The sequence below is a fragment of the Malaclemys terrapin genome, chromosome 10, assembly GCF_027887155.1.
Source record: "Malaclemys terrapin pileata isolate rMalTer1 chromosome 10, rMalTer1.hap1, whole genome shotgun sequence".
Lineage (NCBI taxonomy): Eukaryota > Metazoa > Chordata > Testudines > Emydidae > Malaclemys > Malaclemys terrapin.
In genome coordinates this window covers 51051075-51078615 of record NC_071514.1, presented here as the reverse complement: position 1 = coordinate 51078615, position 27541 = coordinate 51051075, and the positions used below count along the sequence as shown (strand labels likewise).

The following is a 27541-nucleotide window of genomic DNA, read 5'->3' as shown; positions in this document are numbered from 1 at the left end:
AGCTATAACCAAAAGCCTTATCTAGTAACTTGGAACAGGTGACAGACTTGAGGCTCCTGCCAGTGACATTTGTAACACTCTGAGTAAGTCACTTCACCTTTCTATGCCTTAAGGCATGTCACTGTTGGGAGAAAGTTGTCTATCACAACCCCTTTACAATCAGCTCTTTTATCAGACACAAGTACTACACCTCTGGTTTTTTTAAAAAATAACAGAGACAAGCATAAAAAAAGATTGTTTTATACAAAAGTCACTACACTGTATGTGAACAGTCATTGTCTCTGCCCCAATAATTTCTAAACAAAGGAAAGTAAACAGGGAGCACAGTTCCAGTGTTATCAGATTCCGAGCATGACAAACAGCTGCCAGAAATCTTGTACCGGGGTATGTTCTCACCATCTGTTCTAGAGGGTCAGCCCCTCTTGTAACAACTAAGTCAATGGGTAAAGTAACCTCTAGTCCCTCAGCTTCTTAGGGCTTTTGCTCTTCTTGTACAGCTTCCACCCACTACATAAAGCATAGAATCCTTTATCCAGTACTGTGGGAAAGACACCAGCTCTTCCTTGCTGACTGGGATGCCATGGAGAGGTGTCTAAGATAATAGCAAACAGGGCTTCATGGAGAAGGGTTGTTACACTGCTGCCTCTGTTCTAGTGTTCAAAGTAAATTCAAACATGAAAGTAGACTTAGCGTCTATTGGAGGCTATTTTGGAAGAATAGCAAGGAAGACAAACTGCAATACGGCCAGAACACAACAATGACACTGGTACTGAGTTCTTGCAGACTGCACCAGTGGTGCTGTAACTAAAGGCACAAGGCAGTGAAGGCACAGGTAGGATGTTCTTCACTTGAGCAAACACATGGAGCTAGAGGGAGGGCCTGACTGACAGCTGTGTAAGTGAGTGAGCTGACTGGAGCTACAGCAGAGTAGGACTAATGGAAGGAAAATAAGGCCCAGAGCCTACCCCAGAGAAGGGATGTTTAAAAGCTCCAGTCTGTTAAAGTAAGTATCCCCATTTACCACTACCACCCTTTGCTTGGCTCCAGGATATACCCTAGGGCAGTGTAGTTAATGTCCAGAGAGTAAGTGGGGGTACTAACTGGGAGTGAGCTAACACCTGGCCTTAGCTTCAGGCACAAATAATCTGATAAGGGAGTCGTCAGACAGCACTAAAAAACAAAACAGAAGAGGCTGCAGTGTTGACAGTGCTCCACCTCATGGCTGGCTACAGGCAGGTTCCTTCGAGAGCATTTCCTGGATTATGACAGTGTATGGGGAAGAACAGACCATAGCACCAGAGTTTTATTTTCCCCCTTTCTTCCTCTGCAGAGGAATCAGCTACCCCTTGGGCAATGCATTGCAGGGAAAAATCAAGATGGCTTTGAGTAGCACACAGGGGTCTAGGTTTTCTTTACATGTGCTCGAGACCGGAGGGGGTTCTTAATTTGCATAGGATCAGACTATGGGGAACATTTTAAAAAGCAGCTACCAAGAAACAAGGTGGCTCAGCACTAAGCCATAGAAGCATGAAATGGAGCTTGCAGAGCATGATTGGCAGGGGCCGTCTTGGGGGACAGGGGGTGGCACCTGCTACTGACAATTACTTGTTACCGTCCCTGCAAGGACTACACCAAAATACTGTTTCCAGGAGCCCTCTGAAATGAAAGTAAACAGCACTGAAATCAGAGGCTCAAGAAGTCCAAGTTCATCCTCTCTTCTTCACTATGCTCAGCCACATTTTTCCGTTTGACTTGCCTTCTCTCACACTTGCCCACAGTGGACTTGGGGCGGACAGATTGTAAATGTGATTTCAAGTAGTGAGGCAGGTATGGCCCTTTGTTCACGGCACTGCCCAGAGACAGTGCTGAGGTAGTTTTGATCGGTGCTCCAAAGCTGCCATCTACAGAGGAAGTAGGACTGGCACTGTGGACAGAGGAATAGCCTGAGGTGGCTTCTAGTATGGGTTCTTTTTGACAGTGACCAGCAAGCCACTGTTTTTCAGCATCTGGCTGCTCCGCCTTCCTCACTGGTACATCCTGTCCAGGCCATTCTGCAGCTAGGTTATCTTCATCACTGGAATCCTGACAGCAATGCTCTGCTGGATCCATATAGACTACAGTTACATCCAAGACTCCACTGGGAGCTGTCACTAGAGGAAGATATAGAAGAGTGATTTGGATCTACCTGAGCAGCAATGTAGTCAGAGTACAGAAGTCAGAGCCAGGAACTCAAGATCTCTAATCCTGAGCGATTAAACTTCCTCTGTGGCTTTAGAGAAAGTCAACACACAAGCTCTGATTTCTCCCTTGTGTAAAGTGGGGACGCCTCCTCATTCCACAGGTATGTTCTAATAGTTGTTTGTACAGGGGACATGGTATAAAAAGCTTTAAGTCACAGCACTAATAAAACAAACAGGAGAAGCTGCAGTGTTGGCAGGGCTCCATCCACCACATGTCTGGCTACAGCCAGATTCCTTCAATAGCTTTTCCTGGATTATGACAGCAGCAAAACCCCTTAATATGCAGCCAGGAGGACTCTCCTTCACCCATCAAGTGATTCAAAGTGCACAGTGCTATCTGGTAGCAGTACTACCTCACAGCAGCACAGACAATACTCAGTAATGCTATCTACCATTTTCTGCATTCCAGAGTCTGCAGCCATTGAGCAAGAGCTCTACAAGTCTTGTAGCCAAACATTTTGCAGCATTGCAAATGGATTTTTTTTTTTTTTTTAATCTCAGAGCTGGAAGGGACCCTGAAAGGTCATTGAGTCCAGCCCCCTGCCTTCACTAGCAGGACCAAATACTGATTTTGCCCCAGATCCCTAAGTGGCCCCCTCAAGGATTGAACTCACAACCCTGGGTTTAGCAGGCCAATGCTCAAGCCACTGAGTTATCCCTTCCCCCTCCCCGCTGGACAAGAAGATTTTGGCATCTATCATCAGGAAACATTTTGCTGTTACAAGCTGTGGTGTAAAGATAATTTCCATGGTACAAGAGAAAAAAAGGACCTTCCTTCAGTGACTGCTGTCCCTCTAAAAAAGTTTGCACTTTTCTGGCAAGAGTAACCTGATTTTGTTAAGCTGCAGATGGGAAAATTTGGTTTCTCCCTATTTTAACCAAAGAAGAAAAATACACTACTTACCATCTCCCTCTCTCTCCCCTTCACTTTCCTGATCTCCTTCGTAACCCGAGCAGGAGTCCAAGCTCCAGTCCAGGAAGTTGTCCAGAAGGCTCTCCTCCTGCGTGGATAGTTCAGCTGTGGGTGTAGTCACAAAGCTGCCCCTGTCTTCTTGAATGCTGTCTTCCCTTCTCCTGTTGCAGGGAAACTCAGAGGTTACTCACTCAGCATATACATGGAGGAAATCATCCTGAATCAGAAAACAGGCTAGTCTCTGCCCATTTGCCTCACTCAACTCTTCCAGCGAATGCTAAAGATACAACTGGTCATTTGGTTTGGTCAACGAGTCCCATCATGGCAGGAAACCCAAACTTTCCCTTCCAGCCATCCAGAGGAAGAGGCTAAGCAAAGTTAAGGTGACTAGGGCAAGGACTGATTGAATCCATAGAGAATTGCAGCTCAGAGCAGGGAAGTTGGTTAAAATCCCACTCAGTGATTTGCACACAAATGATGTTTTGGGGAGGCAAAAGACCCCGTCAGATGCCCATGAGTGAACTCCATACTGAATTATCAGGTCCAGTGGCTGCAAACACAGGAGAGAGTACACAGAACAGAGCTTAGTTTTACTTGCCTTTTAGTTCTCTTTCCAGAGGGAGAGCTAAGGAACGTCTGAATTTCCTCAGCACTTGTGTGTAAGGGACTGGGCTCTGGGTCCTCCTGTTTCACTCCTAACAGCGAACAGATCTGGCTGTAACTCATCACCTAAACAACAAGACGATCTAGTCAGACAACTACAGTAGTGCCCTCGCAACAACCAAATTCCCGATACTTTCTCTAGGATCAATATGTCTTGAATTGCTCCTTGGCATTTACAGCCCAACTGTGCAACTTCTATCCCCACAAGGTGAGTGATGCTAACACCACTGCATTTCTTGCACTCTCTTCACCTTCCCCCCTTTGGGAATTTTAATTTGAACTTCTTGTTACTTTTCAGAATACTGGATAGCCTACTACACTGGTCGCTCTGCTTAAGGTGCTTGCCACCAAAGAATGGAGAGCAGAACAGTAAGGCTACTCCCCACCTTTTCCTTGCCAATTTCTTCATAACGCTCATCTTCAAATCGTTGTTTCACAGCAGTCAACACCACCTGCCTATAATCCTTTGGGACATCATCATGGAAACTAGGAAGAAAGAAAATCACAGCACAGGTCTTACAAGAGCACATTGGAAAGGACAAAGTTCATAGAACTTGCTGACCTAAAAACATTCCTCCCTTCTTTTATGGCTTTGGAGGATGTTTCCCCTCAGTTCTGGTGTGACAAACCAACTGCGCTTCATCAGCAGGGAAGCTGACTAGCAGGACTGGTAGCTGGGCTTCTGAGACAGCTTAAAGGACCATTCCCCTTCCTCTCCTTGCTACTTGGTCAGGTTTGCAGCAGGGAGTTGGATCTGGGTCTTGAGACACCTTCAGAGATGAGCTTCCAGCCCTGCTGGGGATCTTCCTGAATTTGCTGACAAGCAAGTCCCAGCCTTGTGAATCAGGGGAGACTTGGCAAGCTGAGCCTGCTGGTAATGAGACGCATATCCCCTAGAGCCAAGAGGCACTATTCAGAGAACATTGGGGCTGGTACTGAATTGGAGCAACAGCAATAGTTCTCTCAACCTCTCCCGTGTTGTGGGGAGTGAGGCATATTCTCTCTAATGTCACCTCCTTAGTTCTGAGACAGGAACTAATTAGCAAAACTTCATTATTAAGATTTATGTTGTGGGTCTGTAACAGCTGGATGCCAAACGGTCCCCACCAACCTCTTAGAGCTACTCAGAAAGGTTCTAAAGGTTATACCATTTTTGGTGTAGGCTCAGCACACAGGGTATCAGGTCTTCAAGAGAGAATCCAGTGCATTCAGACAGCTGGCTGTTCCAAGGATGTGCTGGAGAAGGGAATAAATACATTAGCACCCAAAATTCTGTACTGCAGAAATAAAGCAGATCCTACATAAGATCATGCCAGCAGATAATCCATCCTAAATTCAGAATCAATTTTCAGGCTCCAACAACAGCTGCAGGTGCCAGAACTAGAGATTCCTAGCTATGTAATCCAGTCCGTAGTATTACTAGTAAAAATTCCTTGGGCATTTCTTAAACCCAAGTCTCCTGCTAATGCTTGAGCTTGACACAGCAGTTACTGGGGAAAAGCGCCAAACCCACCCCATCCTTCTTTGAAGTGTCTTATCTTTAACATGACTGAGGCAAGTTGGCACAAGTAGATACCTTGGTGCTAAAGCAGAAAGATTGCTATCCAGAGGGACAGCATGGATGAACGTGCTACATTGCAGAACCTGCAGGTCCAGTTATGATTAGCAGCAGCCTGTTCCTTACCTTGCCTGTGCAGTATCTTAGCCAGTAGTAGTGCTGCAGCAGCCAGATTGGCAGGAGAATGTACACAGAGACCTGTGTTCAATAGTGATAGTTCACAGATAAAGCTGTACAGGTGAAGTGTTCTTCTCTCCAGGGGGATTATAGTCAGTAGCACTTCTTTGTAATCCACAATAGTAGGAATCTAATGTATAAGGGAGAACACAGAGTTTGGTGCTTCATTGTCAGAGTTTTGCCAAACACAGAATGGAATTGTTCCCAAGTGACCATCCCTTTTCATGGAGGCTCACTACAAAAGATGGTTTCTTATTACCCCGGTGGTATCAAGATGTTTCCCAGACAATAAGGAGGGAATTCATGAGATCTCTGGACTTGGTCTCAAGGGGGTTAAATTTAACTTCCTACAGTGCAATCGTATCAAGTACTTGCAGGTACAGAATTACATAAAATAATCCTCAAACATCTCACTCAAATTAAGAACCCAATCACCTGTCACAGCAGCAAAGGATGCTGGATCAGAGGAAACCAGAAACACCTAAAGCAACATGCCTAGTCTACAAAGAAGCAGAAGGATCCGCATCTCACCACTGAGTATGGCAACTCTCCATGACTTAGCAAAGGACAGCCCAAGAAGGTAAGCATCCCACCCCCTGGTTTTACAAACTTACCCTTATCTTGCCTTCCAGGGCAGAGATGATCTCCCCCATCATCCGGACTAGATCTTCATATTTGTATGTGTTGTCTGTTAGCCACACAGCTTCCCGTATTGTCAAGATCTCTTTGCTGATGAAGCTGCAATATTAATAATGGTTAGCACTCAGGCCCATGGCAGAGCCACATGCACTGAGTTTTGGTTGCATGCAGATATCCATGGATATCCTATGCTATGGAGACACCTGCACAGGCGAGAAGGGGAAGTTAGTACAGCTTAGGAAGATACCAGGTAGAGTCATGTTGAGTGTCAGGTGTTCCACAAGACAATGCCCTGTCCATGCCACCTTTAACCTGGGCCTGCATCTTTATCATATCACTGACTCGAAGGCCTAGATCCTGCAGCAGTTTTCACAGGTGTAATTCCCACAGAAAGGCTGCAGAATCAGTAACCAGACCTTGTGCCTGGAATTCAGTCTCCTGTTTGGCAGCATCTCCGTTTAAACCCTGGAGCCTTTGAAATAGCAGAGGTAGTGGAATTAGTCCCACATAACACACTAGGCCATGAACACAATACTTCTGTGCCACAAAGACTTGTTATTAAAACTGCATGACCACAAATAGAGGTACAAATCTGCTTTTCTGAGTCGGTTATGGCAGATGGGCTGATCAGAATGATAGTGCTGACCTGCTTCCTAGTATGATTTCTGATGCTAGTCATCTACTCTACAAAAAAGACAGCAATTCATGTATGGAGAGCTCCAGCCCCTCCAGCACATTTAAATAAGTGTTCAGGTGGCAGCAGCTCCACTTTGTACCTCATTTGGAAATATTAAGAGCAAAATTCAAAGGGCAGTCACTGTGTAAAGGGACAAGGAAGGCCAGTTCTAGCTCTGTTACTAGTGCAGCTGAGAAAGCAGAACATAATAGCTAAATGCTGAGTTTGTATAACCACTGCCACTGATGCACGTCAGTCATCAAAACTCACCGTGTACAAATGACCATGCACGCGATTCCCAAAAGCTGGAGCCGGGCCCGGGATACAGGTCTCAGCTTCAAGTACCGATCCACGCACCCCACTGTCATATGAAGACAAAGGCTGGAGAAATCTTTCATGGTGGCCACTTCTACCAGCCAGTCAATCAGGATGTACCTAGATAGGAGATAAAAATCAAATGATCCCCTAAGTAAGAAGTCATCCACACCTGTGCTAAGTGACAGCTATAACACCAGAGATTCTCCACACATATCAAGACTTTTATCCTTTCAAAAGTTACTAGCCAACAAAATATTGAACATCAAAACAAGACTTCAGTGAAATGTCTTGTTGCATCTAGGTAATAGGGCAGATACTGGAGTCAAACTGTGGGCTGATGGACCATGCTTGGTGTTTTTTAGGCAGACTGGCAAATTAATGTAGATTGCAAGTAAGACAGACATCTTAAAATATGAACTTATCAAAATAAGTATCACTTTCATTCTGGATCTATCCAGGGACACTGTGCAATTAGGGACATTCACAAAGTACAAACTTTTTTGCATTGCACTTCACTGCTTGTGTCCCAGAACTAACTATGATAACTCTGTAAAGAGATTAATGATCTAATAGGTTGCATCTCACCCCAGACAGAACTATAACAAGCACAAGGAAACAGTAGCAGCCTTTCCTGCCATGTCATAGACACACTTCTTTGTCAAAGACCTGGCTGCTGAGCTTGTCTTTACCTCATTGTTTCGTTCATTCCCTTCTGCACAGTGAAGATGCTTTGCTTTCTGACAGAAAGGGAAGCCTGGAAGAGCTGAGACACCATCTCATTGGAGGCTTTTGCTTCTAATCCTAGCTGGTTTCCATTCCCACAAGCTTTGGCTAAAGATATCTACAGCAGGCAGACAAGAGGGGAAATGTAAATATTAAGTGAGCTATTTTCCATTTGGACAGAGAAACAAAATTTGAACTGAAATCCTGGGAGAACTCATGTAATTTTCACATTCAAAATACAGTGAAACCTAGCTTATGGGACTCACTCCAGAGAAATTAAGAACAGTTATTTTTCAAAGCTGGCAGAACTGTAGTACACAATACATGTGCAGGATTTTGGGACAGGCTCTTCAGGCTAAAGATTTATTACTAAAGATGAGCCCTTGCTCAGGTTTCTTTGTGCAAGTGCAGTATTTTCAGAAGAGGTTACTTTGCAGAGTACATTTAAGTGTTTTCTGAGAAGAGTTTTAGCCGCTGTTCCTAATGGCCAGCCACTGGATCCACGTTTAAGCACACTCCCATGTCTTTCTATGCCAGTGTAGACAAGGGCATGCAAAAAACAATGTATTGGTGTCACTAGTGGAAGTCTTACCTGGGCTTCCCAGCAACCCTTTGCTGCATAGTCCCTTAGTTTCCTGAAGCTCTGAAGGTATCTGCCGGGATCTGACATCTAGAGAAAAGGAATATGAACAGCATTAAGAAGGCATTGCCCCTTTTGTCCAGGGGAGATAACCATTTGGTTCAATGTTTGTGAAGGTTGGAGTACTCCTACTATCCAAAAGGCATCACTTCTCCTATCTTTTCTGCCGTTTGTGGGAAAATCTTCACACAACAGTCAGTCTCTTTCTCTTAAGGATGATCCTGGATTGAAGGAATTGGACGGGGACTAAAGAGATCAGAGTTCAATTCTCAGCTGGGCCACAGACTTCCAGTGCGACTTCGGACAAGTCACTTAGCCTCTCTGTGTTTATCTTTCCAATCTGTAAAATGGGGATATTACTTCCTCTGTCACCATTTATCCATCTTGTCTATTTAGACTGTAAGCTGTCTTTTGCTGGATGTATATACAGCCCTCAACACAACAGAACTATATTCTTGGTTGGGGACTCTTGGTGCCACTGTAATAGAGGTGAAAAGATCATTTTAAGAGCCAAATGTACTCACAGCAGCTCTTCTGTTACTTTCCCAGAGGAGGTAGGAGCTGTTTAGGCAACCCTGCTTCGAAGACTCTTGAAACATTTCAAGGGCTTCTTTCCTTTTTTCTTCATCCTAAAAATAAAAGGTCAAATGTTATATATGGTGCATACCCAGTCAGATGGGCACATAAGCCCCAGAGACGCTGAGTAGTACAGAACATCCTCAGATTGAAAGCTACAGTACAGAATCAATCCATTACCATCGGGAGCATCCTTCAAATGTTCAAGATGGTTTCCTAGACCTCTGGCACTCTCTTTTGGAGACCCTGGCTTAAGAGTTACTTTGCAGCTTTCTTCAGGTAGTCAAAAGCAATTTAGGCTTCCTGGTGGCCAGCCTGCCCTTTCCTTTGGTACCCAGTGTGACACGTTTCAAAAGGATGTTACCTGGCTTCCCTTACTGCAAGCACAACAAGCAGGCCTGGTAGCTAAAACTACTTTCAACTCATTTTTAAAAAAACATGGGGGCAGATTCTTAGCTGATGCAAACTGGCACAGTTCCACTGAAGTCAACAGAGCTGCACAAGTTTACTCCAGCAGAAAATGTGGCCCAGGATTTGATCCACATTGAAGCTTAATTTGATTTCAAATTGACACTTTCCCTTTAAATAGAAAAGGCCTTCACAGACTATTTTCACACTGGGGGAAACCAAGAACAATTGGTTTGATCTCACATGAAGATAATAACTCATCTAGCATTTGAAAAGTCACAGGGGAAATTTGCATTGTAAAATTGTACCTTCAGAATTCCCAAAGCCATCAGTGGGAAATGAACACTACTCACCTCAAAGAGACTTAAAACCTTAGCTAAGCAGTGGAGAATAGAGCCTTTCTGGGCCTAAAAAATAAGGAGTTTTAAAACTGCACATTATTAAAGAGAACCAAAAAATGAGAGATTTTTTCAAAATAGTCCAAGGCTAGAGCTTTGTTTGCCCTTGGCCTTTCATGGACTGACCATCCCCCCTTCCCCCCAATATTTCACTTTTGAGATAGAAATTAACCTGGCAGAACAAACACAGTACAATCCTTTGACAGCTACCAAGTAGTGCCTCTCCTACATATAGTTTTGCTCTGTATCAACTTTAATTTTTAAACAATGGTTAAACAACTAAATCAATGGCATGAGAACAAGATACTCCTTGGAGAAACTGAAATGTAATTGTGCAAATTGCTGGGTGGATCATAGAATATCAGGGTTAGAAGGGACCTCAGGAGGTCATCTAGTCCAACCCCCTGCTCAAAGTAGGGCCAGTCCCCAGGTTTAGCAGGCCAATGCTCAAACCACTGAGCTATCCCTCCCCCTTGGATATGCTGCCCTACCCTAAAGCCATTGACAGAAAGCGCATCACTTACTTTCTGCAACTGACACTCTGCTTTGAGGCTCTCATAGACCACAGCTTTACAACAGCTCCCGCTCACGGACCACGGGGGACGAATAAAGAGCCAGATAAAGGGGGCTGCAGAGACATTCAGACGCTCCGTCAGGCTGAAGAAATGAGATGCCTTTAACCCATTCACTTCTGCACGACCCTCATCGGAGATGGATACTGAATAAGTGAAACGGATGCTTTAAAGAGGGAACAGAAGCTAATCCATAATATCTGCCTGGAATTTAATAAGGCCACAGCACAACAGTTAGCAGGATGGTTTCACAGAAATGGTAACAGGTTGCAGAAGAAGGTTGGAATAGTGCCTCTGCTTGATTCAGTGTGAAGCTTTTGACAGGCAAAATGACAACCAAATTTGACTAGAGGCTTCCAAACTAACTTCAAGAGCTGCTAACTGTGTGATTTAGACACATCCACATTTCAGCTAGGAGTGGAATCCATTAGCGAGACCTTGCCTCATACTCAGAAATGAGAGGGGAAAACAGTGTTTTTGTGTTTAACAATCTTATAACATGGGCAGAAAAAACCCAAACATCCATAAAATAGTAGGGATAAAGATTGGCATGTGGCCAATAAGAATCCAAGCTTATTGATCAGGCTTCACTATAAAATCTCTTTGTTCTTTTAAATAGAACTACACCCTCCACCATCATTTCCCTCTGCAATTCCCATCTTCTCCACAGCACATGCTTTCATACTTACAGCCTTCGTTGTACAGGTATGCTATGCCCAGCTTCACAGCAGCTTCAAAGTTACCCCTTTCAGCAGCCCTAAATAAGAGTACAAAAAGGTAACTCAGATTTAATCTGTGGGCATCTGAATCATTTGAAGATTCCAGTGCAGCAGGAGAGCTGCTTCCATGTTCATTTCTACTAGATGGCCACAGCTCCAGAATGCAGCTGAAGAATTCAGGACTTGCACCTCTGAAGCACATAGGATGGTTACATAGGCACCAGACAGATTCAGCTCTTTTGTTTTGCCTTTGCCAAAACCCATACACATCTTTTTCAGATGGAGTGTCTTTATTCTTTCAAAGTACAGTCGTTTGCTTGCAACTTTAGGTTTTTAAACTCATTTTGAAATAGGGTGACCAGATGTCCCAATTTTATACGGACAGTCCTGATTTTTGGATCTTTTTCTTATATACACTCCTGTTACCCACAACCCCTGTCCCGATTTTTCACATTTGCTGTCTGGTCACCCTATTTTGAAATATGGAAAGAGTCCAAATATTAGTCTTAAAAATACTTTAAAAACAATTGTGCAGCCTTTCGATCCACATTTCTGGCTTATACATTTATACTGATACACAAATATCAGAGAGAAGCAGTAGCAATACTTTTAGCTTATGCACTACATTCCATCAGGGGATTGTAAAGCACTTTGTAGACACAGCATCCATTTACACTCCAAATATAACTATGACCCCCTGCTCCACTTAACAAGACAGTTCCAATCTGAAGTGTAGACAGGAAACTAAGAGTGCTCCTAATCACATTAAGGGGGAGATTTTCAAAGGCAGTTTGTTGTCCAACTCTCATTGAAAGTTAATAGGAAATGGGTACCTAGCTTTCCTCTGCACCTTTGAAAATCTCCCCTAATGCATAGACCATGCCTGGATTCCTATACATTACCTTTCAAACATCTTCAGATTTTTTGGAGAAGGCCAAACTTCTTGAAAACTTGCACATGCCCAAACACTAGCATGATTATCTACAAGGTACTTAAGATGCGAGTGCACCTAGGGGGAAAAATACAGAAGTACATTATTACAACATATAGGGATCCACCGAAAAATCGTTCTTATGGTCTACTGTTATAGCCATATTAACATGGCACCGGTAGATTTTTGTACAACTATTTGTACAACTATTAATGTATTTACATTAATTAATTAGACTAGACAAAAGTCAATTTGGAAAATAAGATAAGCATCCTCAACTGAACCAAACTGTTCAGTCAGAATGATTTGTCAGGATAGCTCCCTCTGGAAAATTTAAACAAAACACTCAAATACTGCTGCTAATCCTCAATCCTGAGAGGTTTAGCAACAAAACTGCTACCACGATGGCAGAGATCTGAAGGAAAACTGAAAGAATACATACAGTAGTTAGATTTGCTCTGCCATGAGGATCCAGCCTTCCCCGTGTCCAGTCCTGCCATTGGGAGCCAGGGCATCACACTGACAGAGGTAAACCCCATCCCGTTACAGGGGTGAAGTGGGTTAGCAGACTCACAGCTCGGATGGAGAGGATATCCTCAGCAGGAAGGCCTTTCAGAACATGAAACAGAACGTCTTCAGGGAGACTCAGTAATGTCAGGACTCGAGGCCGTTTTCTTACCCTTCGTTTTGAAGGGAAAGAAAAACACCTGGAACATCTACAGTGGATTACTAGAAAAAACAAAAAGCCCAGACATCTTAGTTAGTGAAAGAGCATGATCAAGTCGAAATTTCAGGACAAAAGATGACAGCTGTAAAGAATACTAGTCCACATATTAACATGAAAGTGATTGGTGTTACTGAGCCTGCTCTACTGCAGGAAAAGTTATGTTGTTTCTTCAATGAAATGGAAAGTAAAAAGAATTCTAGGCTTTGATACGATAGCAACTCAATTGCATAATCATGTATAAAATGGGATCACTAACCAACTAAAGTAAAAATAATTAAATTGACAGGGCCAGAAGAGATCACTTGGGCCATTTAGCCCAACATCCTCCATTGTGCAAACTTCCTCCGTATGCGATTCCCATTCATGCAGTAGTTAATGTGCTGGAATAACATCAGTGATGTGGCCAGTCGCCTTAATTTTTTTTCCTGTCAATATTTTCCTATCCCTTTCCATAGCCTCCTTTCACTGCTCCTTGAAATACCATCTTCAGAGATTCAAGTCCTTCCTTCATGCATTGGTTCCTTGTGATATTTATTTAGACTAGTGTCTGTTCTATATATATATTCTGTTCCCTTACTTGCTCCTCCTAAGGAGGGACAGGAAAGTTCACCCTGCACCTGCTAGCCAAAGGACTAAGTTAACTAGAGGCAGAGACAAAAGCTAATGATAGAGAGAGAGGGCTCACTAGAGAGATTCAGGGACAATACTCTAGTGAGAAGTCCAGTAGTGCTCCCACTTGCTGGGAAGGGCGAGGTGTTCGGATTTCTACTGAGATGCTGGCCCTGGATTCTGCTCAGGAATGGCATCTTTTGCCTCAGTCTGAATAGTAGGTGTCAGAAATTTGAAACACTTTGACCTGCTAGAAGGGAAAAGGACTCTCACCTTAAGCCCTGAACTACATGACAGGTATCCCTCATCACCACACAGCTTTCTTTTGGGATTTTCCTCCCCAGCAAACAGCCCCAGTACCTGCCCTGGCTGCTGCTCAGAGCTTTGCCAAGCAGCAGTGGAGTGAAAATGACATGAATCTTGTCAATTTCACTGCTGCCCACTCTGAAGAGCAGCAGGGACCAGAGACTTGCCAGTTTCATTCTGCTGCTGCTTGATAGGGCTCTGAGCAGCAGACAGAGCAAGTGATGGAGCAGTCTGTTTGCTCTGCGTCACATTTGGAAAGTTATCTTTGCAGCCATAAAGGCTAGAAAAACACACAGATCCCCCCACTTTTCTGCAAATTGATGGATTAGGGCTGTTCTTCTCACCATGGAACATTTCCTGCTTGGCAACGTCAGGTGTATTTTTCAAATCCGGTTTGTAGGTCTTTTTATACAATGATAGTTTAACTGGGAAGTCTAATTAGCTGGGTTTTCTTCAAGATCAGTCATGAAAAATATGGGTCCCACTAGTGACCCCAGTGATATTCCACTTGCAGGAATTAATGATTTTCCTTGTCCCCTGTTTTATCAGTTAATTTCCAATCCGTGGTATTAAAAAATGTTTTAAAATAAGTGTCAATTTACAGAATAATAAAAGTCAGAGAGGTAATGTAACAAATGTACCAAACCACAAACAAATCATATGTGAAATTAAATAAAGAAAACAAGCTAAGCAGCTGCAAGGACTTGATCATTTTTAATTATAGGGCCGCGGGCACCAGCTAAGCTAAAGACAGTCCCCACAACTGGGTATTTCCCAGTGCAAATTTATAGGTATCTGTCTAGGCAAAAAAAGCAATGGGCCACCTAGAATATCCTTTTATGCCAAAATGAATATGTATCCTATTAACTCTTTGGAGTTTCCAAGATCAACAATGAAATGAGCTACTAGTCTAACTCAATGCCCCATTCTCCCCCGATAGCCTTTGGCTTACCTATTAGTTACCTTTGACTAAAAGACTATATCCATGTAATTAAGGGAAATTTTGACATGCACAAATCACCAGATTATTATTCTCATAGGTGTTCCTTTCCCCCACCTCCGATTTCAGCAAGAGAACTACTGCAATGTAAGTGGCATTGCATCTCTAGACTGGCATGCCAATTAAGCCTGTATTCAGAACCAAAACTGACTGAACAGCCCAGGAAATTGAAGCAAGACTAGATGGCGGACAGTACAGCTCTAGTAGCCCAGAATTTATATTAGGATGGCTATACTCTAAAATGACCCCATATACTACAGACATATCTACATTGTGTACACAAGCTGCATTTCTAATATTTTAAATTCAGATACCGATTAAGTAACTGAAGCATTCCAAAGTACATTTGGCAAGCAAAGATAGTGTATTTTAGAAGCAGGTTACGTAACCCGTAGAACCAGAAGATATTAAACTTGGGCGAAGTATACAAATTCTGTCCCATTAATGCAGAAAGTGTAATTTAAAAAAATCATTTATCGTTTTGCCAAAAACCCATTTATAGTTTTTGGCAAAAAAAAATAATAATTCATTAGATGAATTAAATAGGCAGAGTGCCAAGCATTTTACTAGGCACAGACCATAAAAAAGCAAGTTTTGTATGCTCTGAACATACGAGTCCTTATAGTACTTTTGTAAAAGTAGGGGAGCTTGCCCCCATGCCTTAGGCCATACATGCTCTCTTCCCTCCATAAATATGCCAGTTAGCTGCTATCCTCAACCCAGAGAAAGACATATTAAATTAGCAATGAATATTGCAGTTTGTAAAGCATTTTGGTATCCTGCAGGATAAAAGGCACTCCAGAAATGTAAGCTATTATTACATTAAACAACTAGAATGATATTTGGACATGAAAGAGTGGGGGGTTGCTTAAATGCCATATTTCAAGTTTAGATTTTACTGTCATGGCAAAAATCAAACCTTGATAAAAGGAGACTTCTATTTAAAGCAGTAAACTGCAATCCTGTAGTCTGATTTCTAGTCCTGTGACCAGCCTGAAATATCAAAAATCTCTCATTTTTAATTATTTATTTTTATTAAAATCTCTCCTTTCATTCATTCAAACACGCTGCCTTTCTGAAGCAAAAATCTCATCTGCTCCTTGAAAAGCCTGCAGCCTCTCCTCCATTTAATAATTATAACCTTCCTTTACAATTTATGTGAAACGCTCTGGTCGATGAGAAACCCGAAGTGGCCAAGATAAGACTGGTAGCTCTTTTCTAATGTCCTGGGTGCCCATGCAGGAGCCCCGAGTGAGTCCCCTCCCCCTGCAGGCAGGTCCTGTCCCACTATAGGCTCGGTTGATTTTTAAATCCACCCGCCTAAACCAGTGGGGCTCCCTCTCTTTGGAATTTAAAAATAAAATCTAAAACACACCCTCTGAACACAGGGGGAGAAGTAAAAAGGAAAATTAGGAGGTGCCACTGCCAGATACCGTCTGAGGAAAATGGAAGGGGAGGTTGCAGGGGTTTAAGCCCATCTGATGGGGGGCGGGAGTGGGTAGGAAGTTGGTAGGATCCTGGCAGGGGTATTTCAGACATTTCATGTGTCAAGTCTGAAAATTTAGCATCTAAGGCTTAGAGGATCATCCAGCAGAGAGGGAGCATTACCCGTCCCAGGGAACCCCCACGATCCCCACCAGAAACTAGACAACCGAGCCGGCAAAGCCCCCGCCCTGGCTTTAACCCCACATGAGGAGCATTGAGTTCTGCCAAAACTGGAGCTGGAGCTCCCTAACCACTGGCTGGCAACCCAGCTCCTGCAGGACCCCCCCACCCCACCCACCGCAGAAGGACCCCACTCCCCAGAAGGACCCCTCGCCCCACAGGGCCCCATCGTCCTACACTCACCACAGAGGGGCCCCACCCACCGCAGAGAGACCCCCAACTCCCCATAGAGGCCCCAACCCGCCCAGGGACGTGGAGGACGCTCACCGCCCACTTTCATTCCTGCCCCTCCGCGCTGCGGTGCGAGTCCCCAGGGAACCGAGCTGCCACCAACCACCACCGCGCCCGCAAGCCGGCCGGGTCCAAATGAGCCCAAGTCGCGGTCCCAGGGCCAGGGGCGGAGAAAGAGGGGTTAGGGCGGGGTTCCAGCTGGGCCCCACCCCCATGCCGTTCTCCGGTATCAATGCGGGTCAGGGAAAGAGCGAGCGGGAGGCCCCACCCAGGAACCGCCCCTTCGGGATAGGCTACGCCCCGAGCGCGCCGGATATCCGTCTCTCCACTCCCCGCGCGGGCCCTGCCACCAGAGAAAGACCCCGCCCACTAGCCGCGCGCACTTTTTTTCAAACCCAGCTGGAGCTGTCATTGGTCAGTATGCTGACAGGGCGGGGATATCGTGGCCGGGGCCCCGCCCTCCCTCCTGTCATTGGGCGCTCAGGATGCGAATTCGAATCAGGGCAGTTTGTGGTTCGCGCTTGTAGCTCGCTGGGTCTGGGGGGCAGGAGCTCTCAGGGACACCGTCCGACCGGAACTTCTAAATCGCCTGTCGCGGCATTACCCAGCGCCGGCGGGTGCAGTGCGAGAAACTCCTGCAGCAGTTACCCGTATGTAAGGGATTGCAAAAACTGCTCTCTGATGAAATTTGCTACCAGTAGCAGGCCAGCCGTGCCCCTTCCCATGCAGCGTGTGAGTGCAGGCGGGGGAGCCCCTGCGGGAGGGGTCGGGAGGACAGGCGCGTTGAGAAAGGCAGAGAATGGGGGGAACCGAGCCTGTTGGGAAGCACAGAGCCCCGCGGGCAGCGAGGAAGGCCGCAGAACCCCAGGAAGCTTGGGGGGCAGGAAGTGAGGCCGCCCACCTTGGAGAGGGAAGGGGCAGGTGCTTTGCTGGTTGGCCCTTGAAGACACTAGCGGGTCTCTTCCCCAAAGCAGAAGAGCTCGGGGTGGAGACAACGGTGTGATCCTTTTGCCAGGTGGAGCTGGCAGCAAAAAGGGCCGGGCTCAATATCCAGGGCTCCTTAACAGTACAACACAGAACTGGCCTGAGCCCTCACCCAGTAATCTGGGGAAATTAAGCACTACCCCAGCCGCCTCTAAGAGGCAGTACTTCCTCCTGGCAAACACTGAGTCTCTGTAGAGCAGAAAAACATTTAGTAAGAAGAGGAAAGGAGCCTGGCATTAATTTTGGAAAACGCCACAATCATGATTCGAACACATCTGACCATGAGCAACACTCCTGTCCCAGAGTCCTTTGGGCAGTGTCCTTTGTCTCCCTTTCTCACCTTGTAGTGTTTAAGTCCAACAAATGTCCCTTTATAATGCCACTCCCCTCTCCCTCCACCACACCCCACTCACAGCTCTCCTTGGTCAGCAGAGACACAGAGTTGAGAGGTGCATTCACATGAGTTTATCTCCCACCCAGAAAGGGGGCAGGGGAAGAAACATTGAGCAGTGCCACCTCAACTGGCTTACAGTTGTCTCCATTCACTCTGTGTGGAGCTGTGCCATCATTCAGCATGCTGTCATTCATGCCACCATTCACTCCATTGTGCCATCATCTGCTCAAGTCACCAATGGCCTTGTGCCAAGTAACCAATGGTTACTTTTGCTACCACCTCACCTGCCTCTCTACTGGGTCCTCTGTGAGTTGGTCTCTTGAGGTTCCACCAGCTCTGTTAGTCTCATGCAGGCTGGTTAGTCTCTCTCCCCTCCTGCCCCCAGAAACCCTGTCCCTCAGCAGGTCTAAGCACTTAGACCTGATTATCAGTGATTTCAGCTCCAGTGGTCACTTAAAAGACTGAATGGGGCCTGATCAGCTCTATCTTTAAACAGGGAAGAGGAACAGGTCAAGTCATGCCTATAACTCTTAGGCTGTGTCTACAGTGCTACTTTCAGCACTAAAGCTTTTATCATTCAGGGGTGTGAAAAAACACCCCCCTGAGCAACAAAAGTTTAACACTGAAAAGCACCAGTATAGACAGTGCTTTATTTCCAGAAGCTATGCTCCAGGTGATAAAGCTACCACCCCTCAAAAAGGAATTAGTAAAATTAAAAAACCTTATGCTTTCATGAATTAATCTGATGGTGAAAAGTTCTAGATTGATAACCTTGACTGACAGGTCTCCCCAGGTGAGCAGGTTTCCCATGCTACCTTTCCAAAGTTTCTCACCCCTGACCCAGAAAGAACAGGTCTGGGATGATACAGGATCATTTGCCAAGACCAATTCTATCCTTGGCCTTTCTGCTGACACTTTCAACAAGAGGGTCAATTGTGGTGGTTCCTGGAATGGGGATGCCCATCTAGATTGAGACTTCTAAACTCACCAGGTTGCTGAAGAGCCATCAGTCAATAATAAATGCTTTGCTCTTTTATATCACCCTCACCTGAGGAATTTAGATAGCATTACACATGTCACTAGTATCTCCATTTTACAGATGGGGAAAGTGAGACAGCGAAGAAGGTGATTTGTCTTATGTTTTACAGCAAGTCCGCCAGTGCTGGAACCAGAACACAGCTCCACTGACCTTGCCAGTCCATGCTTCAATCAGCAGACTAGGGGTTTCCAAACTTGTACAAAATGAGAAGCATGTCTTAATGAAGAGTTTATCTTGTGGATACATTTCTCCCACATGTGATCATTTGGATCCACCTCCCCTTCCTTTCAGAGCTGCATAACATCACCAGGGCCGGCTCCAGGCACCAGCCAAGCAAGCATTCCGCCTAATCCTAGGGCGGCATGGATCCTTTTTTTTTTTGTTGTTGTTCTGCTCCAGCTGCCCTGTAGGGGGCGGCAGTGCGAAGGACAAGAGCGCACTGCAGCAAGCCCGGCAGGGCAGCCTGCATCCTTCCCTCCCAGCCGACCGGAGCGGTGTGGAGCCCTCCTGGCAGGCGGCACGGCGAGAGGGGCCGTGTGGCAGCACCCCGCTGAAGCCCTGGTTGCCCCCTTTCTCTCTCTCCCCCCGCTAGCCGGGGCACATCTGCAGGGAAGGGAGTCCCCCTGGCTCTGGCCGCGCCACGCCACTTTGCTGTTCTGGCCGCCGCGGGTTTTTGTTTTTTGTTTTTTTTTGCTTGGGGCGGCCAAAAAGCCAGAGCCGGCCCTGAACATCACTATGGCAAATACAGCAATCACATGAAAAAGTAATATTGGGAAAGGAGTGAGTGTATTTTTAGCTTTTAATGAGAAGTATTGTGTCCTTTTTGGAAAAAAAAGTTCATCACAGTGTCTATATTTGTGCTCCATTTCATCTCCCCCTCCAGCTGCTTTGTTTCAGCTAAAAACCAGTTGAGCCAGCACCATGTGACCAGCCAGTTTTCTGCAAGCCACTAGCAAGAACAGGCCAGGGAAATGTGGGGCAAAGGACTTGTTGGTTGCAGGGAGTGTGTTGTGACAGAGAAATGTGTGTGTGTAGAAGGGGATAGCAAGACTGTGGGAGGAAGCAGAGAGGGAGAATATAGAGGCCAGAAGTACATGGGGCAGGATGAGACATGATGCTGTTACTGGTACCATGTCTGATGCACAAAACAGAGACGGTCCTGAAAGCAGCTAAATCCAAAGGGTTGATTGCTTACAAAGCCAAAATACGCTGCTCTTTTGTGACCTGAGACCTATCACCTGGGGACATCTGAAAGAGTTTGTACCTCTTGAATGAGTGTATGAGGCCCAATCCAAAGCCCACTGAAGTCCATGGGAGTCTATTTTTCCAGGTCTGGAAAAAGCTACATAATTCACAGCAAAAATCTGCTGCTGGCTCTGGGCCTCCAGTCACTCTCTGCCTGCCATCTCCCACAGATGAGTCTCTCCTGCTCCGCTCCACCCTTCTCTGGGCCCTTCCACAGAGGCGCCTCTGTTGCTCCTGGACCATCACACCCATCCTGCACCGGCAGCTCCACCCCTACCAGACCCATCTTCTGATTCCGAGTAGTCTTGCGAACCGGACCCCACCTTTTCACCTGCATGGTCCTACAGCCTGGACCCTTGGCTCCTATCGTACCCTCCGGTGTATGGTCTACTGGCTGACCCGTGGTTCCACTACCTGCAGGTGCCGCTGATGCCTGGCGACCCCTATGCCTGGCCCTACTGGGCTGCCTGGAACCCCTACCATGAGCGCAGGATGCCATCTCGCAGCACTGCCTGTCCCCAACAAGGCCCCTCCCCTCTGTCTTTGAGGAACCTCTGGCCATCCCCGCTCTGGTGGCACCAACAGTATCTTTGCCACCTCTGGTCCATTTGGCTGCCTTCTCATCTCCAGGCAATGCCATCATTCTTCTCACCACCCTCCCTCGCCGACCGCTTGCAGTACCAGGACTTACTTCGACGCATGGCCACAGCCCTCAATCTGCCTGTCGAAGACATCCAGGACCCACAGGATTAATTCCTGGACATCCTACAACCCCTTGTTGACTCATGTACCACCCTTCGTATCCACAATGCCCTTCTACAACTGGCCCAGACCATTTGGCACACTCCGGCCTCCAGTGCCCCTATACCAAAGTGGAATGCCGATTCTTCATGCCCCCTAAGGGCATGGACTTTCTTTTCACACACCGTCCCCCAAACTCACTGGTGGTCCAAGCCACGACCAAGCGTGCCTGCCAACAACACCTGCAGTCCAGGTCCCCTGATTGGGTCGCCAAGAAGTTGGATCTCCTGGGCTTCAAGGTCTACTCCTCCTCTGGTCTCCAATTCTGCATTGCCAGCTACCAGGCCATCCTGGCCAAGCATGATTTCCTTTCATACTCCAAGCTCATGGACTTCCAGGCCTTCCTCCTCCCATAGAAACAATAGGACTTCCAACATCTCCTAGATGAGGAAAAGTTGGTGGTCAAGGTGACTCTCCAGGCCATAGTTGATGCTGCCGATATGGCGTCCCACTCGCTGGCATCCAGAGTTGTCCTTCACCAGGATTCCTGGCTCCAGTCTAGCGGCTTCTTGCATGAGGTCCTGACTACCCCGAGGACCTCCCTTTTGACCACCACAAGTTGTTCAATGACAAAACAGATGACTCTTTGCATACCCTCAAAGACTCTCGTGCCACTCTTCGGTCACTGGTCCTTTATACTCTGTCCCCTGCCTTTGCCAGCAACGGTCATCCTTCTGACCCTGCCCTTGGGCCACATACCAGCCTTACCCCCAGTGCCCACCAGATTCTTCTCTGCGTTGCTCCCAGCGACCCCGTTACTCCGCCAGTGCTACTCCTGCTTCTACCCTTCCTCAGCGTTCCTCCAAGCAGCCTGAGAACCGCAAACCTTCTTCCCCCCACTCTCACCACCCCACCAGTGTTTTTCAGGGGTTGCCTTGCCCTCTTCACTTACAACTGGGGCAAGATTACCACCGATCACTGGGTGCTGGACATTGTACATCGGGGTTACCTCATTGAATTCCCCTCCTTCTGACCTAATTGCCCATCCTGGGAGTACCCTGCCACGTTATCGCATTCTCACCTTCTGAGAGGAAGCAGATGCCCTCCTCCAGAAGGGCGCTATAGAACTCATTCCACAGCGCTACCAGGGCTGTGGCTTCTACTCCCCCTATTTCCTTGTGCTGAAGAAAGGGGTGGCCTTCGCTCTATCTTGGACCTCCGGCTGCTGAACAAATTTATTTGCAAGTTCCATTTCCGTATGGTCACCCTCCTCCTCATTATCCCCTCTCTTCCCCGTGGAGCTTGGTTCGCGGCTCTTGAAATGAAGGATAAATATTTCCACATCCACCCTGCTCATTGCAAGTTCCGCTTTGCGGTCGACCACTTTCACTACCAGTTCTGGGTCCTCCCCTTCGGGATTGCTACTGCCCCCCCATGCCTTCACAAAGGTCTTTGCTGTCATGGCAGCTTACATGCACTGCCATGACAGCAGTGTTTCCAAACTTGGACGATTGGCTCATGGTGTCATCCTGGTCCTGCCTCCTTACCATTACTCAGATCTTGCATGCCCTCCTCGGCACCCTAGGGATTTGTATCAACAAGAAAAAGACAGTCCTCACCCCTACCCACTCCCTACCTTTATAGGGGCTCACCCGGACTCTGTCGCAGCCCATGCCTTCCTTCCCTTGGAACGCTTTGCCACTCTTACTGCCCTCAACGTGCAGCTCTGCCGCCGCCCGTGCGCACACGTCTATCAGTGCCTTTCCCATCTGGGCCATATGGCGGCCTGCACCTCCATTACCTCGTATGCCCATCTCTATCTACGCTGCCTCTAGATGTGGCTCCACTCCATCTACAGCCTGCAGTCCGACCACCTCAGCAAACGGTTCCTCATTCCCTCATCAGTTCTCACCTCTCTCACTTGGTGATGCAGCCTATCGACGGTCTTAGCCAGTGTCCCTTTCACACCTCCCACGCCCCACCTTCCCCTCATGACGGATGCCTTGCTAGTCGGATGGGGCACTCATCTGGCTGACTGCACGGCTCTGGTCACTCAGGGAGGTGAGGATGCATATCAATGTCCTGGAGCTGCGGGCCGCCCACCTGGTACTTCATGGGACCTTAAGCTCGTCCTCTCCGCCCTCACCAATACGCCTTTTGAGCCACTCGCAAACCTGCTCCCTTGCCCATCTTTCCATGAAGGTGATCTTTTTGGTGACCGTCACCTCTGCGAGACAAGTTAACAAACTGGCAGCCATGACGGTCCACCCCCTTCACAGTCTTTCATAAGGACAAGGTCTCCCTCCGTCTCCATCCCAGATTCCTCACCAAGGTTGCCTCCCCGTTTCACCTCAACCAGTGCATGCATTTCCCTACCTTCTACCCTAAGCCGCATGCTTCCCCTCAGGAAGGTGCTTTTCAAACCCTAGATGTCCACCAGGCGTTGGCCTTTTACCTCAAGCGCACTCGTGACTTCCGGGCCTCCCCTCAGCTCTTTTTTGCCATGGCTGAGTGTTGCCGCAGCCACACCCTTTCATCGCAAAGACTCTCCAAATAGATTTCTCTTTGCATCACGGGCTGCTACACATTCTCCCGTACACACACACACACATCCCCCAGGAGTCATGGTTCACTCCGCACAGGCACATGCTGCTACATCCTCACCAGCTTCGCTTTCTGTTCCAAAGCCTCATCCTTGTCAGAGCCCTCACTGTGTTCTGCCACACGTCCGAGGAGATCGTCTCTGATAACCAAGCTGTGACAGAGTAGGGAGTATTAACCTGGTAATGTTGCATGGGAGTTTTACTAGTTTACTGTCTGCATTGATACCAGATGGTGATGGGAAATAAGGGTGTAACTTCACTAAGGGATGATACTTGACGATTAGCACATAAAGGATGTCTGCTGCCTTTCATAATCTGAGCCCAGGAGGGGGTTGGGGCCAGGTGACACCTTCTGCCTGGGAAACTGGACAGAGCCTGGAGGAGAAGCCGGGGTGTGTGGCTGGGGGAGACTGCTGGAGGGTCTGGGCTCCCCAACCCCCAAGATGGACCTGAGTGAGAGGTCCTGTTTTTAGTACCTACAAGCTCTGTTTTAGACTGTGTTCCTGTCATCTAATAAATCTCTTTTACTGGCTGGCTGAGAGTCACGGTAAATCGCAGGATGGGGGGATACATGGCCCTGACTCCCCCGCACTCCATGACAACTACTCCCTACTCCATCACATCTCTCCCCCCTTCAAGACTGAACTGAGTGGGGTCACTAACCAGTGACCTGGGGAAGTTCGGGTCCCCCTCACCGGGACAATGCATCAGCTACCACATTGGCACTCCCCTCACATGGACCACCTTCATATCATAATCCTCCAGGAGCAGGCTCCACCTCAGGAAGTTGGCATTGATGGTGATGGCATTAAGCTTCCGATAGTCCACACAGAACCAGATTGACGCATCCATTTTGGGGAACAGCACCAGAAGTGAGGCCCAAGGGCTGGAAGATGGCTGGATCACCCTCAAAGGCAGCATGTCACTGACCTCTCTTTCTAGGTCCTGAGCAGTTTTCCCTGTGACTCGGAAGGGGGAGCATCTTATAGGAGGATGTGATCCTGTCTCCACCTGGTGGACAGTCAGATTAGTGAATCCAGGCTGGTTGGAAAGCAGCTGTCGGTACAAATGCAGAACCCCTCTGATCTCAACTTGCTGGGCAGGTGTTAGCTGATCAGAGAGGGGAATTGGTTCCAGGGAGGAGCCAGCTCCTGTCTCAGGGAATAGATCTACTAAAGGGTCATCTCCCTGCTCCTCCCAATGTCTACACACAGCCAACACCACATTTCCCCCTGTCATAATATGGCTTCATCATATTAACATGGTACACCTGGTGGCAGTGTGACCAGTTAGTTCTACCACATAGTTTACCTCATTTAGTTGCTTGACAACCTTGAAGGGGCCTTCCCAGGTGGCTTGTAGTTTGTTTTTTCTCACAATCCCAGTGGCATGGGCTATAAACAGGGTGCCTTGTCATGTAACTTTGGGTTCATCCTGCCAAGACTTTCCCGGAGCAACGTGTTGTGATCAACAAAACCTGGTTCCTACCTACCCACGATCAACCTAGCTGGCCACTAAATTGATATGGACTCTGGACTGGTAACTATAACATCGACTGGTGGGACAGTGTGTGCTGTGATTGAATACATATGCTAATTATTGTATCTTCAATAAACACGGTGTATTGCCTTTTCCCCTGAAAAAGATCCCATGTACACCTCTACCCCAATATAATGCTGTCCTCGGGAGCCAAAAAATCTTACAGCGTTATCGGTGAAACCACATTATATTGAACTTGCTTTGAGCCGCCGGAGCACGCAGCCCAGCAAAATTAATTATACAGCAGACAGAAACAATTACAGTACCAGACAGAGACCATGCAAATAAACATACAAAACAATACAGAAGTGAGGATTTCACAACTACATCTATACAGACATAAGAGTTTTTCAGCTGTGTCTATTGATAAGAAAGTTCTTACCAGACAGAAAACTATCCAATTAAATTTCCTTTTACATGTTCTAGGTTCTTTCCTTTCTCTGGAGGTGATAGGAATATCAGGGCAGGATTGTATTCCTAACAGCCCAATAGCACCTTATTTCCATGTGACTAGTTTGGAATGTGAGGATGTGACTGTTCACTTCTCAGCTTATGGCTGCCTTCTTTAGTAATTTTGATCAAATTACCCAATAGTAGGGTTACCATACGTCCGTTTTTTCCCGGACATGTCTGGCTTTTCGGCAATCAAACCCCCATCCGGGGGGAATTGCCAAAAAGCCGAACATGTCTGGGAAAATGCCGGCCGGGCACTTCCCCTCCCGCGGCTGCTCTGCTCCTCCCCTGACTCTTCGGCTCTGTTTAAGAGCCGAGCTGCCCGAGCGCTATGGGCTTCAGGCAGCCCCCTTGCCTCCGGACCCCAGCCGCCGGCCGGGCACTTCCCCTCCCGGGCTCCGGCGGCGCAGGGTCCGGAGGCATGGGGGCTGCCCGAAGCCGGTAGCGCTCGGGCAGCTCGGCTCTTAAACAGAGCCGAAGAGTCAGGGGAGGAGCAGAGCCTCCGGCCGCGGCAAGCTCTGCTCCTCCCCTGACTCTTCGGCTCTGTTTAAGAGCTGAGCGCTACGGGCTTTGGGCAGCCCCCATGCCTCCGGACCTTGTGCCGCCGGAGCCCGGGAGGGGAAGTGCCTGGCTAGGGGCGCAGGGTCCAGAGGCATGGGGGCTGCCCGAAGCCCAAGTGCTACCGGCTTCACAGTTTGCCAGGCAGCCCCCAGACCCTGCGCCCCCAGCCGGTGCTTCCCCAGCGCAGCTGGAGCCCAGGAGGGGAAGCGCCCAGCCAGGGGCGCAGGGTCTGGAGGCTGCCCGGCAAACCGTGAAGCCGGTAGCGCTTGGGCAGCCCTTTTCGCGTGGCTGGGAGGGAGGAGGGGGCGGAGTTAGGGCGGGACTGGGGTGGGAAATGGGCAGGGCCAGGGCCCCGTGGGGGGGTCCTCTTTTTTTATTTGTTAAATATGGTAACCCTACCCAATAGTCAAATAATTTTGATCAGATTATTCCTCCACCTGCTGCCTGCAGCAGTCTTCTACAGACCATTTCTGTGGGAAAAGGGCCCATTTTCCTCAGAATAGCTGTAAAGGCTTCTGGGGACAGAAGCGTAGTGATGGTAGTAGCCACTCTACCTGACTCCCTGGTACAATTGAATTACCAAGCTTCCATCCAATCTGACTGCACAGAGTTGCACATACAGTTACATTTATATAACTGGGTTTTATTATGAAACCAAAACCTGTTTTTTTTAACACCAAACTGTTACCTGTACCATTTTTACAACTCCCAAATGTTTACTTTCCTCCAAACCCTGTATTATTAATTTTTTGCAAAAGGTATTTATAACTTTTCACTTACTTCTTTAAATCACTTACTCCTACATTTAGTTTTTTAAGGTAGTGCACTTTGTCTTTAACAACTCAGCCACCAAGTACAATTATTGCCACACAGCTGCCTTAACCTGTGCTGTCTTTACCTTGAGACTGTTTAAAAGGCAGTAAAACATTTGTCTCCATGGTTGCCCATGGATTTTTTACTCCAAAAATTCCAATGGACTACAGCAGACCTTCATCATACTTTGTCCCAAACAAAACAAAACAAAAAACCAAAAACATTTTACATAAGTATCCAAAGTACACTTTATTAAAACTTCAGAAAAACGAAAGTGTGGAAAGGCAGGGGAGAGGAGGGAGAACAGGTGGAAAGAAACCAATTAAGCCTGTCAGGTCAGTTTAAAGTATAGGCTACCAGCAGCAAATTAAGTAAACTGAGAGAAGGAAGAAAATAATATAGTTAGCTCTGAACCAAGTGTAGGCTCCCTAGGTTGAAACAGTTGGGAACCCTTACCCCCCAGGTTCTCATCCTGGCTCT

At 47.1% G+C, this 27541-nt stretch overlaps 1 protein-coding gene and 1 long non-coding RNA gene across 6 annotated transcripts; one reads left to right on the top strand and one right to left on the bottom strand.

Annotated features, from left to right (window-relative positions):
* Positions 1-224: 224 nt before the first annotated feature.
* CCNF (cyclin F) lies at positions 225-16944 on the bottom strand. Of its 5 annotated transcripts, none has more exons than XM_054041392.1 (17): positions 16726-16944; positions 12726-12880; positions 12123-12229; positions 11191-11258; positions 10454-10647; positions 9885-9938; positions 9072-9176; positions 8500-8577; positions 7874-8025; positions 7137-7301; positions 6166-6289; positions 5501-5681; positions 4965-5052; positions 4203-4302; positions 3752-3882; positions 3145-3314; positions 225-2150 (listed from the first exon to the last, which is right to left on the bottom strand). In XM_054041392.1, the coding sequence occupies exons 1-17, from the start codon at positions 16736-16738 to the stop codon at positions 1684-1686; spliced, it is 2352 nt and encodes a 783-aa protein (XP_053897367.1). In that variant the 5' UTR covers positions 16739-16944; the 3' UTR covers positions 225-1683. The 5 variants fall into 5 exon arrangements, with proteins under 5 accessions (XP_053897367.1, XP_053897369.1, XP_053897372.1 ...); XM_054041394.1 differs by having other exon boundaries at positions 10454-10557; XM_054041397.1 differs by having other exon boundaries at positions 12594-12760.
* A 209-nt stretch (positions 16945-17153) lies between these two features.
* Positions 17154-25328, top strand: LOC128843964 (uncharacterized). Its single transcript, XR_008446401.1, has 2 exons — positions 17154-17339; positions 19216-25328. It is a non-coding gene; the product is annotated as an uncharacterized LOC128843964 (long non-coding RNA).
* The last annotated feature ends 2213 nt before the right edge of the window (positions 25329-27541 follow it).

Coding starts and splice junctions, on each gene's coding strand:
- CCNF (XM_054041392.1), bottom strand. Junction 10,648..11,190: donor ATACCTGTACAACGAAGGCT/GTAAGTATGAAA, acceptor TCACTTATTCAG/TATCCATCTCCGATGAGGGT. Junction 6,290..7,136: donor TGCATGGTCATTTGTACACG/GTGAGTTTTGAT, acceptor TTAATATTGCAG/CTTCATCAGCAAAGAGATCT.